The sequence below is a fragment of the Homalodisca vitripennis genome, chromosome 4, assembly GCF_021130785.1.
Source record: "Homalodisca vitripennis isolate AUS2020 chromosome 4, UT_GWSS_2.1, whole genome shotgun sequence".
In the NCBI taxonomy this organism is placed as follows: Eukaryota; Metazoa; Arthropoda; class Insecta; order Hemiptera; family Cicadellidae; genus Homalodisca; species Homalodisca vitripennis.
This window is the reverse complement of record NC_060210.1, coordinates 120,825,433-120,852,327: the sequence shown is the minus strand read 5'-3', so window position 1 is coordinate 120,852,327 and position 26,895 is coordinate 120,825,433. Positions and strand designations below refer to the sequence as shown.

General features: G+C 38.0%; 2 protein-coding genes across 4 annotated transcripts in view; both read left to right on the top strand.

The window, feature by feature from the left end:
* The window catches only part of LOC124360054 (GIGYF family protein Gyf-like), a 90,371-nt gene extending 89,064 nt beyond the window's left edge, over window positions 1-1,307 (top strand). For all 3 annotated transcript variants that reach the window (XM_046813313.1, XM_046813310.1, XM_046813314.1), the window contains one exon: window positions 992-1,307. The gene's annotated coding sequence lies outside the window, so the exon portion shown is untranslated. The remainder of the gene's footprint in view (window positions 1-991) is intronic.
* A 2,008-nt stretch (window positions 1,308-3,315) lies between these two features.
* On the top strand, window positions 3,316-19,080 carry LOC124361175 (E3 SUMO-protein ligase KIAA1586-like). The gene is made up of 3 exons (XM_046815214.1): window positions 3,316-4,373; window positions 6,771-7,436; window positions 18,933-19,080. The coding sequence occupies exons 1-3, from the start codon at window positions 3,793-3,795 to the stop codon at window positions 19,078-19,080; spliced, it is 1,395 nt and encodes a 464-aa protein (XP_046671170.1). The 5' UTR covers window positions 3,316-3,792.
* The last annotated feature ends 7,815 nt before the right edge of the window (window positions 19,081-26,895 follow it).

Here is a 26,895-nt window from a genome sequence, read left to right as displayed (position 1 = left end):
GGCACTGTCGTGACAACGAGACTTCTGCAACGGATTTTTGGGCTGGTATTAGTACTGGAACAATTAAATAACGACGAGATTATATGTTACAATGAGTCCAGAAAGGCTATGTTTTTTTTTTATTCTCTCCTCTTCTACAATACTATTTGTTATTGATTGGTAATTTACTTCTATTCAGAACTGTTCTTAATCCGTAACAATGCTTTAATATTTTCCACCTCTATATTATTTGTATTTGTATTTTTATCTTCACCAAACTATACATTATACTTATTTAAATATCCTGTTTAATATAGTAACTAAACTAATTTTTATTTCATGTTTTAGTACAACTTGTTAGAATTTTAACCAGTGTTTATTAATTGGTCGTCTTTTAATCATGTTGCAATTGAACAAATCTGATATATGCAATGCGATCAGACAAAACAAAATGAATATGTTGTTTCATTGCAACAAAACTGTTAGCCGAAACCGCTTCACGACTGTCGCGAACTCGTTTAAAACGGTTTCACGTCTTTAACGTTTTGGCACACCTATAACAGAAACGAAGGGAGGAGGGGAACTCCTCCTATGTTTTAGGGTAGCTGTTAAGACAATTTTTCTAGAGGTATTTAACTGTCTTTGGACGGTATGTAGTAAATTTATAACTATTAAGGGTTACTTATATAAAAAAAAGAATTTAAAATGTCTTGGTAAACTCAACTATGCACTTAAACATCCCATATTCATACGCTTATGCTTTTTGGAGTCATTGGTGTAACCCCCACCATTGATGTTATGTTTGTTTAAGTGTTGGAGAGGGCTTCTTAGCCTTAACTTCGCCTGGTAAAATAAGACATTCTTTACTTTTTTTTTTACCTTTGTTACTCTTTAATAGAAATAAAATTCTCATTTGTAACCCTAAATAATCTTTATATTCCCAAATTCTCTGTTATGAATTCTGTTACTACTCGTACATTCAGTCCATTAAACTGAAATGATTCTGTTGCAGAAGGAGCTTGCATGTCAAGACCAGCTCTGTCTCACTTCCCGACAAGTTTCATCCTCTGAATAGACGCAGAAGAATACCAAAACTTATTTTTAACTTCAATTCTTCTTCCAAACCGATTTCGTCAGTGTTCATAACACCTATTGGAAACAATATTTTGTATAGGAAGTCAAAGAGAAAGATATACTTGTTAATATTTTTGTTTTGTTTTATATATAGTATAAATGAACGAGTGGAAAAGCCGTCATCTCTGATGATTCTGGCTCTTATACACGCGTGCCTGCCTGTTGGAAAAAAGCATTAAAAAAATGTTCATACACGATAGTGGATTTAATACCATTTCCACTTCCTTATCCAAAATCATCCTTGAAATTTATATCCGTTTCACATTATGCACAATTATATTCAGTAAATATAATTTTATATAGTAAATATATTTTATATATTATTGTGTTTGCAATGAAGTATATAATGAGTGGTGGTGGTTAACTCTGAAATTTTTTAGAGCTGTTTAAATATTTGTAAAGCAAAAAAGTACCTAAATTAAAAAAAAGCTAAGTTAGTATCTGAGCAGGTATGAAAGTGTTAAATGCTATTTCTAAAAAAACGAAGATGTAACTACAGATTATATAATGTTCTTTTATTATTTATTTCCTCTCAAAACTTGAACAATAAAAAAATTATAGACTAGGAATTTGATTGACCAAATTACCAATAGTATAGTCAGTGTAATTTCCAATAAGAACACAAACTTAACCCTTAATATTATTAGTCTAGCTGAGAATAATAATTAACACCATTGTTTCAATAGCATTCATATCAACATAAATTTAGAGTTAAATTTTTGTAATCTAGTAGGATGCAAGGAAATGTTTTAAATTAACAAACTGCCATTTTATTAAATAAAATTTGATTTCTATGAACTGCTATATGAATATAAAGTAAGAATTTACATTAGCTTTTTAATTATTTCTGAGTAGCCCTACTTATAATCAATATATAATGTTTTCTCCACTGTTCTGATGTAAGCGGTAAATTTTGTAAGTAGGCTTTGGGGTTTCATAGTTTTAGTCACTTAAATTTCTTTTTCAAATGTTTTAAACAATACCTAATATCTGGTAGATGCTGATGGGTAGTGATGTGTTGAAGCTGAATCTCAAATTGACCAAATCTTTTGATTTGAAAATCGATCTGTAAGATTAGAATCTGCCGAAATTTGGCGTGACGGAAACGGAAGTGCCACAACATCCAGTCTGGCAACAAGAAGGCTAAGTTTTTAAGCCAAACTGCTAAACACTGAATCCTTATGAAAATAAAAATAATCATGTATACTTCATCTGTCTGTCGATATTGGCTAAAAGGGAAACAGAAATGCCCGAGGCAAGGTGATTTCATTATTGTATGAGAGTTATTGAGTTTGATGCTTGTAGTGGTAGAAGGACATATTGGGTTATTTAATCAAAGTAAAGAAAAAATATTTGGTTGAAATTCACTTATTCTATGTTTATGTTCAAGTATTGGAGTACATATATTTAGCAACAGCAGCTGATTGGCAGTATACTAAATACCAATCTCAAAAAAGTGTGTTTGTCGTACCTACTGCATGAAGAACCGAAGATACATAATAATATTAATACATTACTGCTGCAGAGTCAGATTGAGAGTAGACGGTCTCACCAACAGACCCGCAGTAAGAGTGTTATCTACATAACACTTGACAGTTTTTATTGTACACAAGTTTAACACACTGACTGCGGCAGACACCTTACGGCGCAGAGCCACCGGATTGATAGTAGTCGGTCTCAGTCAGTATAGACTCGCAGTAAAGGTGTTATATACATGTATTATAACTAACAGTTGTTGTACATAAGTTTAACACGTTGACTGCGGCAGACACTGTACAGCACAAATCCAGTGGATTGATAGTAGTCAGTCGGTCTCAGTCAGTATAGACTCGCAGTAAAGGTGTTATATACATATATTATAACTAACAGTTATTGTATATAAGTTTTAACGCGTTGACTGCGGCAGACAATTTACGGCGCAGAGCCACCGGGTTGATAGTAGTCGGTGGTCTCAGTCAGTATAGACTCGCAGTTAAGGTGTTATATACACGTATTATAACTAACAGTTATTGTACATAAGTTTAACACGTTGACTGCGGCAGACACTTTACAGCACAGATCCAGTGGCAGTGTTGCCAGAGGTACGATAATTATCGTAAAAGTTTGATAATTTCATGCACTGGTACGATATACGATAGTTAACTATTATCGTACTGCGAAAGTACAATAATTTCTATAAAAAGTTTTAATCTTAAAAAAATTATCGTTTAATAACAAATTATTCAAGATCTATACTAAGCTTTAGTAAAATATTATTTCCTCTTTATCTCTGTTAAAGAATTTGCATAATACTCTAAACCAGTTCTTACTCTATGTAAACACAAAATAAACGTGTTCAAAACCTTGATGTTACGGTTCGGTTCGCGTAGTCTGGGAACTACCACTAAGCCGGTGTCGGTAGTCAAGTTGAACATCAGTCTCTCAAGTCTCTGTGTCTGTCCCGTACATTACGGTTGTGATTGTTACAGAAGTCTTCGTGTACGTTGTTAGTGCTGTTAGTGTTTATGAGCAAGTGTTATTTTGATTAGACCTCGTTATCTTCATCTGTAGCAAGGTATCTGATAGGATTTAGTGAACTTTACATGCAGCCTAGGCTGTTATAAATAGCATAATATACCTAATACTCAAATAAAAATACAAATTATAGTCTTGTTGAATTTTGTAGAGGCAATAATTACAATGAGTTCAAGTGAAGATGATGTTCCCTCGTCTAAAAGTGTTCGTCCCAGTATAATCAAACATAAACAACAAAAGTACCGCTCCCAGTGGGAAAATGATGACCGATTTAAGAAATGGTTAGAGGCAGACAAAACTAATGCTTTTAAAGCTCATTGTAGACTATGTAACGTATCCATGAATGCCGAATTAATAGTTCTTAAAAATCATGATAAGAGTAAAAAACACCAAGAATTGATGTTGAATTTAAAACATAAATCCCAACCTAAAATAACTGCTTTAGGGTTTGTTAAAAAAATGCCGCAAAATGTTAAGTCCCAAACGGTTGAAATTAAACTTGCAGGATTCTTTGCTGAACATAATATATCGTTCAATGTAGCTGACCACTTAATACATTTATTAAAAAAGTTAATTGATTATTCTGAAACTTTAAAAAATATATCACTAAAAAGAACAAAATGCAATGCTGTTGTAAGAAACGTAATTGGCAATACTTTCAAAGAACAGTTGATTGAAAAATTAAAAGAAACAAAATTTTCTATTTTGATTGATGAATCGACTGATATCAGTATGATTAAGACAATGTGCATTGTACAGTAGACTCCCGTAAGTTCGGCCACCTCGGGACCGGACCCTAGGCCGAACTTAAAAGCGGCCGAACTAACCGATGCCTATTTAAAAAAATGCCCATTTATTGTTTGCAAGGGTAATTTTTCAATAAAAGTTATGAAATAACCGTAAAAATTAACCTTTCCCAAACATTACCAACACAGAATTAACTACTAAACTAATTTTAAATTTGTACTTACCAATAAAACACGGTAATACTGCATATGTTGGGAATCAATGCGTGTAGGAATCAAACACTTGCACATAGAATACAACACAGAGTAACGCTTTATTTACAAAAACCACAGACCTAATGAAATAAAATAAAAATAATACAGTACTGCACTGTACATTGGTGGTTTAGCTTCTTTAACACTTAAAATAATCTGTCACTTTTTTCTGAATTTTTTGTTTTCTAATGATTTTTTATGTGCAAACTCACGCCACTTATTCTTAATAAAAATTACATCGACTGCAGTTGCTTCTTTTTGCTGTTCGATGTAAGTAGCTGCCAGTTGCAAAGCTGCTTTTCCTTCAGCGTGGCTCATTTTTATTTTCTTCGTCTTCCTCTTCAATCTCAGCACCATCTGCGTCGTTATTCATCTCGTTGTCCTGCGCGAATGACACACTCGACGATTTCGTCATTCATTCAGAACCCTCTTGTCTAGCTCCTTTTCCATGTTGATCCACTCCAAAACATCTTCTTCAACAATGGGACCCACAGTTCGGTAGTTGCTGAAGGTCGTGCAATAGAGCTGCATTGTCATCAGGTTCGCCATCAAGAATGTTGTTTGGCTCATCTGCTGTTGTGTTGTTTTGATCTACGCTATCTTCTATATTTGGCCAAAGTTTTTTCCAAGACTTTACAAACGTGGATGGTGGTATTTCGTCGTATGCCTTGGCCGACATGTACACAAACATCCTTCATGTTAACTGACTTCAAACACTTTGGTAAGGTCTAAGCTGTCATCAGTCTCCAGTTTTGGAAAGAACTCCGAAAGTAGCTTACGACGATACTTCCTCTTGAAGCACTCAATGACCCCTGGTCCATCGGCTGTTGAAGACTGGTTTACATTGGGTGGTAGGAACAGCAGTTTAATTTCTTTTTCATCGTCACACTGAAGATGTTCATCATGAGTAGGCGCGCGTTGTCAAGAAGTAGAAGTTGCTTTGGTGGGGGGAGTTTCGATTTTGCCAAATGTTTTTTCACTTTGGGAACAAATTCGCATACAAACCATTCTCTGAACAAGTACGTGTCCATCCACGCTGATTCTGTGACCGATAATACACTGGGAGAGCGTCCATGTTTATGTTCTTAAACGCTCTCGGTTTTGCTGCTTTGCCAATGACAAATAGGGGTAACTTGTGAGTCCCCGAAGCATTTGAAACACAAGGCGACTGTTATCCTGTCTTTGCTGGTTTTAAAACCCTGGAGCAGACGTTTCTTGCGGGGTGGCAAAATGTTTTTCTAGGCAGAAGTTTAAAATTTAACCCAGTTTCGTCAATGTTGTATATTTGCTCTGGGCAAAAGTTTTCATCATCGATAATTTTTAAAAATCTTGCAGAAAAGTCGGTGTGGCCGCTGTTGGGTTTGCTGATAACTTCTCACCACAAACTCCAATAAAATGTACGCCGTGTCTCTTTTTCCAACGAGAGAGCCATCCATCACTAGCCACGAACGCCTCTTCTGGTTGAAGCTTTGAGTGTAAGATCATGGCCTTTTCTTTTAATATTGGTCCACTTAATGGCGTTCCTCGTCTTCGTTCTTGAACGAACCACAACCATAGAGCATCTTCCACCAATTCGTGTTTGGCCTTCCTTAGTGTGCAACGCTTTTCTAGAACTTTTTCGGTATCAATTTGTGTACAAAAGCCTTCAATACTTTTTCTGTTGCGTCGCCAGTCGTTGACTGTACTTTTGCCCACGTTTAAATCCTTGCAAATACTTTGCACGGATTCTCCTTTGTCTAATCTCTCCAGAGCTTGTAGTCTCTGTTCCATTGACTTGTACTTACGTTTACGCATTTCACTCATTTTAAAAAACAGATTAAAACACGATGCAAAACAGTTTTTGTTCAAACACACACGCACACACACAAAAACTATGAAAACAACAGTACTGTACATACACAAAAGAAATCACAGAAACCCACGAGTAAATAAACAACAGTACAAAACGCAAACTAAAAGAAAATAACTGACTTTTGTAGGTCTACTGTAAAAATGACGAGCACCACCCAGTATGAATGTTCGAGACGAACTGATGAGCTGTTTGACAGAGCAGTAAACTAACCAAAGAATACAACGGCACTGTTAGTAGAGACGTGCTGCCCGCTTTCTGGCTGGCGCCAAGTGCGTGTGACTCATGCTCAGCCGACCGGCCGGACTAAGCGGCGGCCGAACTAACCGAGGCCCGAACTTACGGGAGTCTACTGTAGTTAGGTTTTTTGACAAGTTACAAGGAAAAGTTGTCAGCAATTTTTTTGAACTCAAATCAGTATTTGACAGTTCTACGCCTGCCGCAGCTGAAGGAGGTGCAACAGCTGAACATCTGTACAGCATTCTGGAAGATACACTTAAAAGTCATAATATTCCAAAAGACAATGTAATTGGATTTGCATCAGATGGATGCAATACCATGATGGGTGTAAACAACTCTGTTGCTAGTCGGCTAAAGGAAAATTTTCCAGGAATTTTTATTCTTAAATGTGTGTGCCATTCACTGCATTTATGCGCTAGTGAAGCTTGCAAGAAACTCCCTAAAGAATTGGAAGACTTAATTAGGGGCGTTTTTAACTTTATGCATGGCAGTGCCAAAAGACTGTCACTCTTTCAGCAATTTCAGAAGTTTCTCGACCTTGATCTGCACAGAATATTGCACCCATCACAGACAAGATGGCTTTCTGTCATGGCAGCAGTCGAACGCGTTTTAGAGCAATGGAATGCTCTTGAATTATTTTTTATTGACATCTTGGCCAATGATAATTCCAGACATGCGGAAGAGATCTGTACATGGCTCCATGATCCTTTCATGAAAATGTATTTTCATTTCTTGAAATGGACATTGCCTAAGTTTACTCTTTTGAATACATACTTTCAGAGTGACAGAGTTGTTGTCACGATGCTACATGACAAGTTCAAAGAAACTTACACTGAGCTTCTTTTGTGTTTTCTGAAAAGAGATTATGTAATGAAAACGATTCATTCTGATCGCTCCATTGAAATTGAAAACCCAAAATATTGGTTGTCTGACACTGAAATGTACCTAGGTGTTGATATTCTGTTTGAACTGCAAAAGAAAGAAATATTTTCTCAGACGGATAAAGTAAAGGACCAACTGCAGAGCATTTTTTGTGTGTGGGGCGAAAGATATCAATAAAAGATATGATTTTAAAAGATCCTGTTTTGTCTGTCATGCCTGCTTTAAGTCAAAGAAATGCTTTGTCGTCTGAATACAGAAAAACTAATCCAAGTATCATGCATCTAATTCTTTCTCTACCACGAGTATCATCATCTTACAGAAATAATTTTCAAGATCTAGATGACAAATGGAGGAAAATTCCCATTTTGAAAGACAATTTGCCAAAGGATTTTGAAGTCACGCCTCAATCAAATGACGATACATTCTGGTCTAAACTATTAGACTACAAGAATAACTTAGGAGAATTGGAATTCAAAATCCTGCCTAAGTTTGCTTTAGAAGCATTGTCTTTGCCACATTCCAACGCTGACTGTGAAAGGATGTTCAGCAAGATCAACAACGTTAAAACTAAATTTAGGAATAAACTTCTAACAGAAACAATTGAGAAAACATTGTTGGCAAGTGAAGGAATCAAGTTTCAAGGAGGATGTCCTTCATTTAATCCATCTAAGGAAATGCTTTCAAAAATGACCACTTCCAATTTATACAAAGAGCGAGACAGAGACGCTGCTGGAACCAGTGGAATGAGCGGTGACAGTGAACCAATAGTGGAAGGAGTCGATATAGATGACAGTGAAATATTTTTTTAGATTTACCACCTATATTTTATTTATGTTATTTATTTAGAATGTTAATGTTATCGTATTTACCCTGCATATAAATAAACTTTTTGTGATGTGTGTTTCCCCTTTAAAGATATAAACAAACTGACATTGGTGCATTCCTAACCCGGAATAAAACAAACTAAAAGGTAAGTGTAATTTATTATGTAACATAATTTAATTTTCTATATAATATGCATGGTACGATATTTTTACTCCAAAGTACAATAATTTTTCAAAGTTGGTACGATAGTCGGTTTTTTAAAATCTGGCAACACTGTCCAGTGGATTGATAGTAGTCAGTCGGTCTCAGTATGGACTCGCAGTAAAGATGTTAACTACACATGTTTTATAACTAGATAGTTATTGTACATAAGTTTAACACGTTGACTACGGTAGACACTTTATGGCACTGAACCAGATCGATAGTAGTCAAACTCAGTCAGTATAGACCCACAGTAAAGATGTTAACTACATGTTTTATAACTAGATAGTTATTGTACATAAGTTAACACGTTGACTACGGTAGACACCTTATGGCACTGAACCAGATTGATAGTAGTCAAACTCAGTCAGTATAGACCCACAGTCAAGATGTTATCTACATGTTTTATAACTAGACAGTTATTGTACATAAGTTTAACACGTTGACTACGGTAGACACCTTATGGCACTGAACCAGATTGATAGTAGTCAAACTCAGTCAGTATAGACCCACAGTAAAGACGTTATGTACATGTTTTATAACTAGACAGTTATTGTACATAAGTTTAAACACGTTGACTACGGTAGACACTTTATGGCACTGAACCAGATCAATAGTAGTCAAACTCAGTCAGTATAGACCCACAGTAAAGATGTTAACTACATGTTTTATAACTAGATAGTTATTGTACATAGGTTTAACAAGTTGACTACGGTAGACACTTTATGGCACTGAACCAGATCGATAGTAGTCAAACTCAGTCAGTATAGACCCGCAGTAAAGATGTTAACTACATGTTTTATAACTAGATAGTTATTGTACATAAGTTTAACACGTTGACTACGGTAGACACCTTATGGCACTGAACCAGATCGATAGTAGTCAAACTCAGTCAGTATAGACCCGCAGTAAAGACGTTATCTACATGTTTTATAACTAGACAGTTATTGTACATAAGTTTAACACGTTGACTACGGTAGACACTTTATGGCACTGAACCAGATCGATAGTAGTCAAACTCAGTCAGTATAGACCCACAGTAAAGATGTTATCTACATGTTTTATAACTAGACAGTTATTGTACATAAGTTTAACACGTTGACTACGGTAGACACCTTATGGCACTGAAACAGATCGATAGTAGTCAAACTCAGTCAGTATAGACCCACAGTCAAGATGTTATCTACATGTTTTGTAACTAGACAGTTATTGTACATAAGTTTAACACGTTGACTACGGTAGACACCTTATGGCACTGAACCAGATCGATAGTAGTCAAACTCAGTCAGTATAGACCCACAGTAAAGATGTTATCTACATGTTTTATAACTAGATAGTTATTGTACATAAGTTTAACACGTTGACTACGGTAGACACCTTATGGCACTGAACCAGATCGATAGTAGTCAAACTCAGTCAGTATAGACCCACAGTAAAGATGTTATCTACATGTTTTATAACTAGACAGTTATTGTACATAAGTTTAACACGTTGACTACGGTAGACACCTTATGGCACTGAACCAGATTGATAGTAGTCAAACTCAGTCAGTATAGACCCACAGTAAAGATGTTAACTACATTTTAGATAGTTATTGTACATAAGTTTAACATAAGTTGACTACGGTAGACACCTTATAGCACTGAACCAGATCGATAGTAGTCAAACTCAGTCAGTATAGACCCACAGTAAAGACGTTATCTACATGTTTTATAACTAGACAGTTATTGTACATAAGTTTAACACGTTGACTACGGTAGACACCTTTATGGCACTGAACCAGATCGATAGTAGTCAAACTCAGTCAGTATAGACCCACAGTAAAGACGTTATCTACATGTTTTATAACTAGACAGTTATTGTACATAAGTTTAACACGTTGACTACGGTAGACACCTTATGGCACTGAACCAGATTGATAGTAGTCAAACTCAGTCAGTATAGACCCACAGTAAAGATGTTAACTACATGTTTTATAACTAGATAGTTATTGTACATAAGTTTAACACGTTGACTACGGTAGACACCTTATGGCACTGAACCAGATCGATAGTAGTCAAACTCAGTCAGTATAGACCCACAGTAAAGATGTTATCTACATGTTTTATAACTAGACAGTTATTGTACATAAGTTTAACACGTTGACTACGGTAGACACCTTATGGCACTGAACCAGATCGATAGTAGTCAAACTCAGTCAGTATAGACCCACAGTAAAGATGTTAACTACATGTTTTATAACTAGATAGTTATTGTACATAAGTTTAACACGTTGACTACGGTAGACACCTTATAGCACTGAACCAGATCGATAGTAGTCAAACTCAGTCAGTATAGACCCACAGTAAAGACGTTATCTACATGTTTTATAACTAGACAGTTATTGTACATACGTTTAATATGACTGCAGCAGATACCTTATGGGATAGAGTCAGACTGAGAGTAGCCAGTTTCAGGCAGAATAAAGCCACATAGTAAAGGTGTTAAACATATTATGGTATTTTTGTAAATAGTATTTTGCTTGCAGTTAGAATTTTCATTATTGTTGTACTTGCATCTTCGAGGTCAGTGGTGTCTCTGTGTGAACGACAGCTGAACAGCATTATACAAATTACCAATCACCAAGTCATGTCTATGTCTTACTCAGTGTATGACAAATAGTACATAAAACATCAATTTTATTAATTGTAGTTTATTTAATAATGATATTTAGCTAGCAGTTCAGGTGTCATCTCCATGTTTGTGTATTGCTCTGCATCTGTTGCTCGGCGGGTTAATATACGATTGCAAATTTTAGTTTTGAGAAAAAGATAATAATTTTTGAAAATAAGAAGGAAGGTCCTTGGTACCACAAGAGAAAAGTGAATGTGGAGAATCAAACAAACAAACAAATTATTTATCTTTTAAAAGCGTTTGCAATTGTAGCCAAAGCCAAATGGCAACATTTATAGTAGGCTGGTAACACAATAAAAAAGAAAGAGGATGTTGCAATCAAGCAAGTTTAGAAAGAAACCTCTGATGGTAGAAGTCCCTCTGGATGCTAAAAGAAAAGATGGAAAGACCTAGTGCCTATCAATATGAACTATACGAGGGTCAGTGAAGATGATTTAGAAGAAGTGGACACAGTAGATCATTGTGGATACCAAATACCACCTTTGTTATCAGTGAACAAGGGAATAAGTAAGTAAATCAGCTAAATAAGTAAAGTAAAAATGTTGTTTCGTGTTTCAAATGAGTCCCAAATTCTCAGTTGAAACAAATAAAAAAGTCTTAGAATATAGCTCAGAGTTTTGTTTAAGAGATGGTATACAGGCCTCCAATCTGTTCATCAAGGTTTAAAAATCTTTTAAAACTTATAGAAATCTGCTTCAAACTTATATCCGGAGATGAGAGTACCCATTAAAACCATCCCCATTGTTCTATTTAGCTCAGATAAGTCTAGAGTGACCTCCAAGTACCTGTGTTTTGAGCTGTGTACCATTAAGTTCATAATTAACCATCCTGATATTGAGATGGAAACAGATTATCTCAATATTGGAAGAGTTTTAGCAACCCAATCTAAAACCAAGCAATCTGGAAAGGTTGAAATAATTGATAGCATAAGGATTGATGTGAAAGTAGTTTCCATCAAGTGGATATCTTTGTATTTTTACGCAATAGTAGTATAGAGGGACACCGACAATAGAAAAAAAATGGAAACAAGGAATGAACTTTGGGGGAGACCATCATGAAGCTGTCTAAAACCTCTCCTTAGATCTTGTATAAATCTTATCCAATCAGACACGTAACATATAATTTAACAGCTGTCCTGTAAGAGAACAGAACAAGGAATTATGTTGTAAACCATCACCAGTTTCCTTTTCTTCATACCATATCATGAGCTACTGAGGGATCCACAAAGGTAACTTATGTGAATTTTCTTTCACACAGAAGTGATCAAACCTTACAACAGCAGTAGGTGAAATCCAAACTCTGAGTGGGGGGAGGGGGTGGCTGCTCCCTTATCTCTTTCCTGACTTAGTCAAGTGAGTAGCATAGAGTTGGCTTATTTTAATCGGCAATGATGGAATCATTGTGCAAGTCCTTTGCTTCCTGACTTCATCCAGGGATGGATGAAGGCCTTCCAATTTGTGAATTGGTCAAATTTATTTATGGTGAATTATAGACTCTTTCAGGGGCGCGCCGACGTGGGTGGGGGGACGAACAGGGCCTGCCCTCCACCCCCGCCTAAGAGCATTTCATTTCAAAATAATCCATAGCAAAATAGTCGACTAAAAATAACATTTATGTTGGAACTTTGAAATAAATCACAATCAAATATATTAATTAAAACCTTATAACTATTTGAATTTTCGAAATACACGGCACTGCACATATAATAATTCGATTTTTTAAAACCATAAATATATTTGAATTTCACAGTCACGCTGCAACCACGAAAGTGAGGTTAGTTCTTACTCTTCTGGCTACCTGTACCCTGGCACTTCAGTAACCAAGTACAAAGTTTATTCGTCCTGATTTAGACTCATACTTTACAGAGTGCTCCTAAAATGGTACAGATACAAGTTCCGGTTACTGTTACGACTAAAAAGCCAGAGTACTTTGTATCAGGAGCAACGGTAACCGTGTAATGTTAGTACTCGTAGGCTACTGATTTAGAATCACATGTTTCGGAGTGCTCCTAAAATGGTGCAGGCGTACGTTTCAGTTACTGCTACTGCTAAACGAGTCTAAGCACTTTGTCCCAGAAACCGCGGTAACTTGTACAGTATCTGTATCGTAAAATTATCTGTAACAGTAACCTGTACCGGGTACTTTCGGTTTGCGGTAACTTGTACTCTCTTTACAGACAAGTAAAAGGTATTAAAAGTATCTTTTGCTTTAGTCCAAACGTGATCAGTTGTCATAGTATTGAGTGGGTTGCCGAGCTCTGAGCAGTTCTGTACTGTGTTATTATTCGTTGTCACTACGAGACAACACCGCCTTGGGCAGTCTGACGATTGCACGTTAAAACAAACAGTTTACCAGTTACGATGAATTAAAAAAAACCTCCACAATTTAATCTGTGTTAAAAATTAAGCGTTTTAATTAGTGATTTACAAAGTTACACACTCAAGATAATGAGCAAGCTTTATAAAGTGACCAATGACGAAATTTGTGGACTACACGGTCAAGAATACAAGTTAAGATGGTAGTTTCATAACAACTTGTTTCATACTATTCTTAAATTTACCTAGTACAAATACAATTACATCACACGTGTATCTATCTTGTATAGACATTTTGTCTTACTCGGATCACAAAAATCAGAGTTATGAATTTACAAAGTTGAAGTTCGGTTGAAGAAAATCGCCAAAGTCCGGCATTTTTCGTTGTTATCGATATGAATACTGGAAGTTATTGTTAGTGAACCGTTTTATATATAGAAACGCAGAAGTAAAGAAGCTAAATGTTAAATATAAAACGTTAATGTAGCTCTATTAGTTAGTTGTGGTAAACTATCAAACTTGGATAACTGTAGGCTACATTTTCAGTCGAGAGTAGACATTCAGATTTAGCTTTTTGGTCTTGATATGTGAAGTAAACTTAGCTATTTTGTTCAATATTTTGTTAATGTTATGATTGAAATTATTTTTTAGTTACATACACTCAGGGCCGGATTTACCAGTTTGCCGCCTATAGGCTTAAGATAATTTGCCGCCCCAAAAAAGGGGAGCACACCCCCCCCAAAAGTGGGTCGGCGGTCCGGCCCCCCCCCCGGGAAAATTTGCATTTTTCAGGAACAAAATAGTAATTTGGATGGCGTTTTTTAAAGCATTTCGTAACAGTTTTAATGTATTATAAATTTTTTTAATGTTTAGTCAAATAACGGGGGAAATATCGCGACGCGGTGGTTAGGTTAGGTTATTTCACGTTATTTACCGACCGAGAAACACAAAATAACGTGAAAATAACCTAACCTAACGCCGCGGCACGATGTTTTAGCTTGATCAACAATCGATATGTTCGTATTCGATTGTGCCGGTGGGGAACTATATGGAACTGGCAGCCCAAATAAACACACATTTTAGAAAATGTGTATTTTTTGCAGACTTACACTTACTTGGAATGTTGTTAAATATTTTTCAAATCTTGAAAAGTTGTTTAATTTAAATCAATCAAATGGTTTTGCAAGGTGAAATTAAAGTTGACAAAATTATTTGAATAACTGGTTTATTATAAGCATGAGTTGAAATATTTAAAAATAACGTTTTGTACATTCTAATACAAGTTCATTGTGTGATTAACAGAACTAATGTATTGTATATACAGTAGGCCATTTACATTTTACAGAGCTTTCTTAACGAGCCTTTTTAATTGAGAACTCTTTAATTAAATCTTCATAAGAGAGCTTCTTTGTTAAATTTGCTTCTATACATAGGAGGGAAAGTGAATTGAGCCTGTTTTCAGAAATGCTTGTCCGTAAGTAGTTTTTAACTCTTCGAAGGCAGGAAAAGCTACGTTTCTCCCGCGCGAATTAGTTGCAGGTATGCACAAACTAATTCGTACTGCTATGTCCAAAGTTAGGGTAAACATCATGCAACGAGTTCTTTCTCAAAAAGGTAGAAATTCCTTCCAACGTTTTATCTAAGGGATTGTCCATTCCCACCGCACAGTGTTTTTGGAAGTGAATGCAACTCTTCAATAAAATCGGAATCTAAGTCATTTTTGATAAATTTGATGAAGTTTCGTTGCCTTGTTTCTTAGTTCCTCTTCTGTGATGTTGATGTCTGTTTTGCTGTCACACAATTGAGTCAGGAAGTAGAATTTATCTACAAAGTCAATATAGGGCCACTTTTTCTTCTCTTAAATTCACAAATAAAGGAGTCTAGAATTGGAAGAAATGTGTTAATTCTCAAGTCATCTCTGCCAGTCAGGTTGACTTCTTCACTCCGGGTTTCGTCTGGCCAGACTTTTCGCTTGGTTTGTCTGCTTGTGTCTTTTTCATATGAATCGTATGTTTCAGTTTTGGTTATCTTCATACCCAATTCCCTCGAAATAAGAAAAGTTGTTTCTTTTCTGACACAAAATATCCCTCTAGAGAACCATACAAATCCCTGACTAACAAAACGTCAACGGTTCCACTTTGTATAGTTTTACTGACTTTGTGAATTCTATGGAGGGCAGTGCTCCAGAAGCATACCATAAATGCAGTCTCAAAACGTTCTAGATTCCGAGCGATTCCTTGAGCCACACATCTCGTTGTAGCCTTTTCTGTTGGGGTCTTTTGAAATTGTTGTCAAAGCCTTGTACACTTCGTCCCAAGACTCTCGCAAGCTCTGACATGCATCATCCCTAGCCGACCATCGTGTAGGACACACCCTTTTTTATAGTCTTTATTATTCTGATAAGAATCTTCCATTACACCTATCAGGCACTCCCATCGTTTTGTAAGAAGATGTAAAAAACACATAAAGTTCTTGAAGCAAACATGAAGAATCTGCACGCTTCTTCACAAGATTCAGCAGCAGATGATCCGACCAGATTTAAAGAATGAGCCGCACACGGGATGAATAGAGCTAAAGGACTTTTGCTCTTTTATCTTTGCCTGAAGACCATTGTAAGTCCCCGACATATTTGAGGCATTATCGTACGATTGGCCTCGGTAGTCATCAATGTTTATTTTCCAGATTTCCTAGTTCTCTCATCACACTTTTAAACATACCCTCTGCGGTATGTCCAAACTGACGGGATGAAGGGTAAGAAATCGTTCACACAGGGTACACCGTCATTTAAAACATACCTGACTGCAAGAACCAACTGGTCTACATGAGACATGTCTGGGGTTAGAAATCAACTATGAGAGAAAAATATTTTGACTGTTTCAATTCTTCACAAATTTCTTGTCTTACATTTTTGAGCCATTAATTCAATGACTTCTTCAACACGTTTGGGAAGAGAGATAGTTTTGTATGACCACTTCCACAATTACCATATTTTTCAATGTGAGTAGCTAAAAAAGGGTCGAATTCGGAGATAAGCTCTAAAGCCATAAGAAAAATTTCCATTTCTGTTTGATCCAAAGATTTCATCATCGCCTCTTAATGCAAGGCCTCTTGATGTCAAGGCCTTAACGGCCGCTATAACCCTGGCCAAAACCTTTTTCCAATAATTGGTTTCTTTGTCTAGCTGCTCAGTTTAACATACTGCCAACACGTTTCAGAGCAATTTCTCGTGATTTTAGAGTAATGATTGCCGACTTGTGAATTGGTGAGTTTTCGTGATGACTGGCCCGACTTTCACCATTTTTCCAGTCGTTGAATCCGTCTTTACAATCAATCAAACTGGGATTTCTCTTTTGAAATTGAATGCCAAACAAGGGCCACAATAAACAGAACCCTTGCTTTTTGAGAATACCATCCACTTTCTGTCCTGAACCTCTCCATTTTTCAATGTTCGTTTGAAACAGAGATTTGGATAAATATCGTTTTTGATCCTTGTATTCTCTGACGCTGTTTGAGAAATCCAGAACCCATTTTTTGCGATTTGAATCTCGAGTTGCATCATTCAAAACCCAGAAAGCTGGATCTTCGCTGAACAGCAAGGGTGACAGCAGCTCCAACGAAAGGCTTTCAGTGGCGATCTCGTGAGGTATGATGATGTCTTCGTTTAAACTTGCTAGATTAGCTGGTGGATTTGAGCAGCTTGGCCCAGCTGAAACATTGTCGTCCAGCTGGCCGGCCGTCTCGTCAACGGAATCGTCAAGTGCAGGTCCTTCAAGTACTGGTGCAATCTCTTGTTCTCCTGGCGTCTTAAAGAAACAAATCTAGCCTTTTGGTTTGTTTCAATACACGTTCTTGTTCTTCGAGTTTCTTCTTCGCCCGTTTCTTGTACTCCGCACCGCTAAGCCTCTTCCGTCCATCACTCATTGTAGTTGTAGAGAAGCTAGTAGTAGCCTAAAATATAAAACTCTACGTTAGAACCGAATAGTCAGTTATTTGGGAGCGTAATCATGCGTAACTGCCATCCTAGGGGTCCTGGAGAAAACGAGATTTGAAAGCTCTTTTTTATATGGGAAGAAGGAAGAAGGTCTGGAGGGCACACATATACCAGCCAAAAGGGATCTGGAAAAATGTTGGACTTTTTTCTGTGAGAACGCAAGCAAATACATTGTATTACTTACATGAATTTTTTATGAGATTTTTTCAATTTCTTTGAGTTTCACTCGCCAAAAAAATTTTATTTTGTCTTCATAATGAGTTTTAGAGTACTTCTGTTTCTTACTTATCTAAAACATATGTTAAATATGCCAAAATATCTGTAGTTTAAACAATTTTCCCTTAAAACTACCAAGTAACACTCATGATTTAGGGTACCTACCTAACATTCCATGATGTAGAGAGTAACACTCATGAGGTTTATAAGGATTAATAAGTACAGAGAGCAGCGGTAATAAGCAAGTAAAGTAATTATCCTAAATTTTAATTGGTTCATTGATAAACACATACGACAATTGAGTATATTTTATTAAGGGGGTTGCTCTAACACGCCGCTGACCATGAAAACAGGGCGTGGAAATTTCAAATGATCACTGCTCACAGAATTAAGTTATCCTAAATTTTAGAGTATTGGTGTATTCCTCAAATGGTGATCTAGGATTGCCGTTTTTTAAATGTTGAAAATATTAAATAATATAGTGTAGGGGACTTGGCAAAAAGTCCCAAAAATTAGTGATTTTTAACCGCCCGTTGAAGGCTAAACAGATTTTTTGAGAGGAAATTAAAAAAATCGAGAACCCTAGATTGATTAGTTGTCAATAGATTTCCGTAAAAAAATATTACTTTTTATGAGCACATTTTGTGAGCACTGTTGGAATATGATCATTTGAATTCGACAAGCCCTGCAAGCGTGAAATTAAACATTGCGCTTATGGGAGCAGACCGGCCAAAGGTTGCTAAAACCGCAAATGGTGAATCGCCCCCTTAAAATTAAAGTTATTAAAAATTGTATATATTGGGACCTCGAAAGGACAGTTGATTTGACAACGACCCAATGTTATTGCAATGGTTACTTGTTAGCTAAAATTTTCCATTCACTCCACTCTTACATCTAAGTCTCATTCAGATTCAAATCATACTTACAATTGATTGTTGACTTTAACATTGAACTAGCTGAATACAACGAGTCAACGACTTATATAACACCGTAACCGGCGTAACCGTGCCGCCGTGTGCACAACACTAACATCAACCACCAACTGACAGCGGAGTGTAGTCACTGTAGACTGTAGTGTAGTGTAATCTGTGGATGTGTGATTCGTGAGTCAGAGGGTGCGTCTGTCGGTCCGTGACAGCGTCAGGTGACTATCAGCTGAGCGCCAGTGTTGGAGAGGTGGGGAGGGGCAGGGGAGCGGAGAGCTGTCGCGCCAGCCACCCACCAGGGCTGCCGGCTGCCAGGGGGTTGTTGCCAATGTAAATCGGCAGATCGCCGCTCGTTGCGCGAAGGAACAAGGCGTTCGTACATATTTTGTAGTAATACATACAACGAAATAGGAAATTAAAGTGTATGTGTTTCCTAAAAGCTCTATTTATATAACACAAACTTAAACTCGTATAAGGAAAATAATATTGTTATTTCACAAATATTTCATTTTAATATTTTAATTTTTTTTCAAATCTGCCGCCCCTTAATTTTGCCGCTCTAGGCTGCAGCCTACTTAGGCCTATTTAGAAATACAGCCCTGCATACACTTCATATTATAAACTATTTGTTATAGAAGACTAGCCTAAACCCGCGGCTCCGCTCGCGTGGCAGTAGAGAGGGCTACATCAATCAAGCATCGAAAAGAAATACTAATTTTATTATACGTTTTTTCCAATTAATTTATTGCTCTACTAATACATCGTAGCATATCATAAAATCTATTATAAAAGTTTTTTGTTTATTTTAATGCGTTTTGGTAAACAACGTTATTAGTTGGAGCATAAATATAAAGGTTCTTCGGGTTTCCGACTCTTGAGCAAGCGACGTATAATTGACCGTGCGAGAAACATGAGGGTTCCAGATGGATTCCTGCGACGTTAAGTGATTGTCCTTGTGCCTTATTAATCGTCATTGCGAACGCAAGTCGAACGGGGAACTGAAGTCTCTTAAATTCAAATGGCAAGTCGGATGGAATTAAGGGGATGCGAGGGTTGAAGACATCTTCCCCGGCAGATGTTCCCGACAAAATCGTTGCTTCAAATGTCAAAAAATGTTTGTTTAAATAGAAACGTCAAAAATATTTATGTTTACTTAGTTACTGTCAAAAATAACAACAATTTTTTGTCGCATTATATATGTTTACAAAGAACAGCTGATTAAAAATTTGAAAAGACTCTTTCACTTAATAACATATGTTTGCTGCAATGCATTTCTTACGGGTATTTCTGTAACCAGTGGGGCGGAATCCTGAATCGGGAAAGGGATAAAAAGTATCCTATAACCTTCTACAGATCAAGACGAACAAATTAAAAAAAAAATTAGGCGAATCCGTCCAGCCGTTTGTGAGTGATGCTGTTACACACGAACAGTTTCATTTTTATATATATAGATTTCAATTATTCCTGTATAAGCTTCCCTGGTAGTAGAGTGTTTGTACTGTAAACTTTATACACTTTGACCTGATCTTTGCCCTCCTTTTATTAGTTCAGAGTACTATTGTTAACGATTGTATGACGTAGTATTTCAAAATATTCCCAAATTTTCCCTCTCGCTAGTGTGGGGGGGTTCCATACTCCCGACTCCACGGTGTCTCGAGAACCCCTATAGAAGATTTCTGGGTACGCCACTGGACTCTTAGGTGGTTTATTGAAAAGAATTCTGTATTTCCATACAAACGAGCCCTTTGCCGGGAGTGTGGAAAAGTACCAAGAATTTTTCAAAAGTAACGATTTCAGTAACTGATTACAGAAACAAAAGCATATACAAGATAATTTTATATTATTCTACTAAGCCATTAGTCTGAAAAGAATTTGTTGTTACTTTTTGCATCAAGGACAAAGGGAGGTTATTGTTTACTCACGTAGACGTGAGGACATTTTCATTGCCAGACATTACGTGCATGACGCCTGGCTGTGATGACTGTTAAAGTTATATAATGTGTAGCTATATTATGTCGTATTTTATGTGACAGGATAGTTAAATAGTGAAAGAATAGTGTCGTACTATTAGATGTTGCCATGTTGGGAGACTTGCAAACGTTTACTACATTGTTTTAAACACTTTAACTCGTAGTGCAGTGAAACCCCGTCATAATGTCTCCATCTCAAGTTTCCTCGTTTACAACGTCAAAATTACTTTTCACCGAAAATGAGCGGTAGGTTCGTTATTGAGTCTCATTGATTGATTCCGAAATCGGAATCTTTATTGAAGATTTGGTGGACTCGAGATTCGGCTTTGACACATGACTAATCTTTAGCGTCTCTCAGGCATTACACTAATGACACCCGAGTTTCCTTTAGCCTCTCACGTATAAAGTCGTATCGGTGGGAAAACGTCATAATGATGGCTCACTGTATAATATGTTGTCTGTAAAAATTTAATTGATTTTAGACACATATCAATAAACCGCCCTGCTTATATAGTCGTATCGCAAACTCTGGCATAATTCACATTTAAGTGTATACAGGGCTGTCCGTACGGTTGTAGGCGAAATGTTCTTCTTCCTTCTCTCTACAGCCTTTTTGCTTGCAAATTCTAACAGGCAAGATGAAAGACTATTAACAAATGAAGGAAAAGTTACTGAAATCCATTGCTTGGTTGGATCCGGTCGGGAGCACTTGTAGTAACATCGTCAGTAACAAAACTACTACAAAACTCGGGTTTGCACTTTACTTGTTTTAGTACTGACATAGCTGGAGTGTGGTAGCTCCATAAAATGGACATTCCCTTAAAATTATTTAAAATTCATAACTTTATCTCTATTAAAATACGATTTATAACTTCTGCTGCACTGTACACTGATTGAATGCATATGGCACCTCTACTCAAGATAAGTTTTACAGTTTTATATGAGTCAAAATAACTATTACAGACGCTAACCTTTTAGTATTTGTTGGTTGTACGTGTTCTGTATCCTGGATTGTAGAACCTTCTGAAGGTTTCATAATCAAGGCCTGTGTTCACAGAATTGGTCACGTGATTAATAGAGTATGACTTGATCGACAATGCTTGAACTGCTTTATAGGCCTTTTACCGCTTGTGTCAGTAATACTTATTCAGTATTTAGTTAATTGGTTTGTTTTATTTGAACCATAACAGCCATAAACAAACCAGTGCGTTACTCATGGCACAAAGAAACGTGCACTTTAATAAGTAAAAGAAAAAAGACTCCTGAATTAGTTACGGTACATCAAAAAATATTTCGAATTTCTTGATTTACCATCTTGGGATTCAATCCAAGAAAAACCTGCTATCCCAATTGTCTAACGTCCAAACGGTTCTCACTAAGTTAACGTCTCTTTTCCTTCTGATTAGTTTCCAATTACATTTTGATTTCGTAGTCGTTTGACTTTTATGTATTTAATGAATTTCAATATTTAGTTTAACCGGCTCAGATATTTAACTTGGTTTAAGTTTACTAGAAATGTAAGTTTTTTTATTTAGCAGTATTTCAAAAATAACCCTCAAATCAAAAGTATGAGTTTAAGATACACAAAGATAAACGTTGTACTATTTGTGTCTCCAAACATAAGAAACAGTTATTTTGACGCTTAACTAATTTTTCAATGCACAAAACAACTTTACTCGTTGCCTCATTTTGCACAGATATTAGATCTTCCTGGTTAGGTTAACTCATTTGTGATCGCTATATAATTTAAGGAACAGTCAGCTCCGCTATTTGTGCAAACTTGTGTAACTAGTGAAATCAAGCTTTAAACAACAATATAAACACAACTGACACTCCGAAGTGTCAATGAGTCTTAGAGAGTCGGCACTATTTAAAGTCCACGCCTTTGATTCTGCGTAAAATGCTACGATCCTCGTTCTTCTGAACTAATCAAGGACGTTGCCAGTGAGGAGGTCCAACGGGGTCCAGACCCCCCCCCAACTTTTCAATTTTACAATTCTTTTCTAGTAAAGATTATTATTGTTTTATTGTTTTAATAATTCGGTATTACTGACATGTACTGCTGAAAGATCGTTCTCAACAAAGAAACGAATCAAGAACTTGTTAAGGAACAAAATGAGGTCTTAATCTCTGTCCACTACGGGAAAATATCAGTTGTCTGGACACACCCTCCCCCCAAATCTTTTCCTAGCTACGTCCTTGAAACTAATATTTTAGGATTTATTACTGCAACGGCGGTGAAGCGCTCACGATAAACTGTGGAGACGACCCGCGAAAAGGTTGGTAATAACTTCACGTGACTTCCAATGACCAGTTTGGAAAGATAATCTAAAAATACTAATTTATAACTTTGTCTCTCAAAATTCTGTATCTGAGCGTTGTTCCTCCCTCTCTGAGCTGTGTTCCTACCATCATGGCTATCAGCGCTCTCAGCTCAGCTTCACTGCACCACTGCTAGAGTTAGGTAAGGGAACGGCGCACGCTATCCTACCATCATGGCTATCACCGCTCTCAGCTCAGCTTTACTGCACCACTGCTAGTGTTAGGTAAGGGGGACGGCGCACGCTATCCTACCAATCATGAGTATCACCGCTCTCAGCTCAGCTTCACTGCACCACTGATAGAGTTAGGTAAGGGGACGGTGCACGCTATCCTACCATCATGAGTATCAACGCATCTCAGCCCAGCTTCACTACACCACTGCTAGAGTTAGGTAAGGGGACCGGCGCACGCGTAATCCTACCATCATGCTATCACCGCTCTCAGCTCAGCTTTACTGCACCACTGCTAGAGTTAGGTAAGGGAAACGGCGCACGCTATCCTACCATCATGGCTATCACCGCTCTCAGCTCAGCTTTACTGCACCACTGCTAGTGTTAGGTAAGGGGACGGCGCACCGCTATCCTACCCATCATGAGTATCACCGCTCTCAGTCAGCTTCACTGCACCACTGCTAGAATTAGGTAAGGGGACGGCGCACGCTATCCTACCATCATTGACTATCACCGCTTTCAGCCCAACTTCACTGCACCAATGCTAGAGTTAGGTAAGGGGACGGCGCACGCTATCCTACCATCATGGCTATCACCGCTCTCAGCTCAGCTTTACTGCACCACTGCTAGTGTTAGGTAAGGGGACGGCGCACGCTATCCTACATCATGACTATCACCGCTCTCAGTCCAGCTTTACTGCACCACTGCTAGAGTTAGGTAAGGGAACGGCGCACGCTATCCTACCATCATGGCTATCACCGCTCTGAGCCCAGCTTCACTGCACCACTGCTAGAGTTAGGTAAGCGGGACGGCGCCACGCTATCCTCTACCATCATGAGTATCAACGCTCTCAGCCCAGCTTCCAATACACCACTGCTAGAGTTAGGTAAGGGGACGGCGCACGCTATCCTACCATCATGGCTATCACCGCTCTCAGCTCAGCTTTACTGCACCACTGCTAGTGTTAGGTAAGGGGACGGCGCACGCTTATCCTACCATCATGAGTATCACCGCTCTCAGCTCAGCTTCACTACACCACCACTGCTAGAGTTAGGTAAGGGGACGGCGCACGCTATCCTACCATCATGGCTATCACCGCTCTGAGCCCAGCTTCACTGCACCACTGCTAGAGTTAGGTAAGGGGACGGCGCACGCTATTTCCTACCATCATGAGTATCAACGCTCTCAGCCCAGCTTCACATCTACACCACTGCTAGAGTTAGGTAAGGGGACGGCGCCGCTATTCCTACCATCATGAGTATCAACGCTCTCAGCCCAGCTTCACTACACCACTGCTAGAGTTAGGTAAGGGGACGGCGCACCGGCTATCCTACCATCATGGCTATCACCGCTCTCAGCTCAGCTTTTACTGCACCACTGCTAGAGTTAGGTAAGGGAACGGCGCACGCTTATCCTACCATCATGGCTATCACCGCTCTCAGCTCAGCTTTACTGCCACCAACTGCTAGTGTTAGGTAAGGGGACGGCGCACGCTATCCTACCATCATGAGTATCACCGCTCTCAGCCCAGCTTCACTGCACCACTGCTAGAGTTAGGTAAGGGGACGGCGCACGCTATAATATTTGAATGATCTACGCGGCCATAATTCATAATACGAAACCCCATTACATTGACTACCTGAGGCAGGAGACATTCTTACAAACAATAGGCCGCCGCCTCCACCCTTCTATTATATTTCTTTTTCTTTTGCGCGTAACAAAAACTAGTCGGAATTTGATCATTGAACCATATTTACGTGTCTGTTACCGGAGATTGTATGGAAGCATTAACGTTGTGAGTGAAACAAGCGTTCATTGTTAACCTGGTGTAAAGTAGCGATCTACATGTAAGCGACATCTCCAATATAGTATATTTAATCGAATGTGTTAACTTTTAATATTCTTTTTATGATCGGGTAATTAAGTCCAAAATAAAACATTTTCAAAGAAATTTATGTTTGAAGAGATATTTGTTTTGGTATTGGGTTTTGAGTCTCTTCGTCGTCGATTTTCTTGGATCTCTTCAGACGAACATGACTCCAGATTCCAGGAGTCAAGTCTGAGACAGCGTCAACTCAAAATTAAATACACACAGAATTACGCAAGAATACATACTCTGGAGAATCCTGTAATAGGGATTTTTGTAACAGACTTGTCTTGAGCTCAGATCCCTTACCTCGTGCTTCAAGGACTATAAATAAAAGAAAAATGTCTTCTTTTCTACCTGAAACGATAGAAATGCTTCTGTCAGCTCAACCAAACCCAGCAGTAGTAAGTGAGGATGAAATAAATTGAGTTAAAAAATCCCTATGGTAAAATTATGTTTTGTAATCTGATTTTTTGTATATGAAATTTTAACTTCGTATTTTTAATTTTAAATGTTTGTCTTTGCTTTATTTTTGTCATTCTACTTCTTGAAAAATAATAAAAATATTGTTGACCCGTATTACGTGAAACTTCGCTAATCGGTGTCACCTGGCCGTGAATGTAGAAGATACAGGAATTTGGTGCAGGAACTTCACACGAACCCTGAGATCGTGTTGTACAAAGACACTAATGCGTATTACGTGGTACCTCGCTAATCGGTGTCACCTAGCCGTGAATGTAGGAGATACCACTCATGTGTTTCCGTGATCTCGATACTGTATTGCTGGAACTGGACGCTTACCGTATTGAAGATACATGGAATTTGGTGCAGGAACTTTGCACAAACCCTGAGATCGTGTTGTACAAAGACACTAATGCGTATTACGTGGTACCTCGCTAATCGGTGTCACCTAGCCGTGAATGTAGGAGATACCACTCATGTGTTTCCGTGATCTCGATACTGTATTGCTGGAACTGGACGCTTACCGTATTGAAGATACATGGAATTTGGTGCAGGAACTTTGCACAAACCCTGAGATCGTGTTGTACAAAGACACTAATGCGTATTACGTGGTACCTCGCTAATCGGTGTCACCTAGCCGTGAATGTAGGAGATACCACTCATGTGTTTCCGTGATCTCGATACTGTATTGCTGGAACTGGACGCTTACCGTATTGAAGATACATGGAATTTGGTGCAGGAACTTCACACGAACCCTGAGATCGTGTTGTACAAAGACACTGATGCGTATTACGTGGTGCCTCGCTAATCGGTGTCACCTGGCCGTGAATGTAGGAGATACACGGAATTTGGTGCAGGAACTTCACACGAACCCTGAGATCGTGTTGTACAAAGACACTAATGCGTATTACGTGGTACCTCGCTAATCGGTGTCACCTAGCCGTGAATGTAGGAGATACCACTCATGTGTTTCCGTGATCTCGATACTGTATTGCTGGAACTGGACGCTTACCGTATTGAAGATACATGGAATTTGGTGCAGGAACTTCACACGAACCCTGAGATCGTGTTGTACAAAGACACTGATGCGTATTACGTGGTGCCTCGCTAATCGGTGTCACCTGGCCGTGAATGTAGGAGATACACGGAATTTGGTGCAGGAACTTCACACGAACCCTGAGATCGTGTTGTACAAAGACACTGATGCGTATTACGTGGTGCCTCGCTAATCGGTGTCACCTGGCCGTGAATGTAGGAGATAAACAGTGTTCGTCGGTAGATGGCGCGCTGCAGCCCACTTTCAAACACGGCCCTCTGGTCCGACCAGTTCCATCCAAACACGCGCCACTTCTCACAGC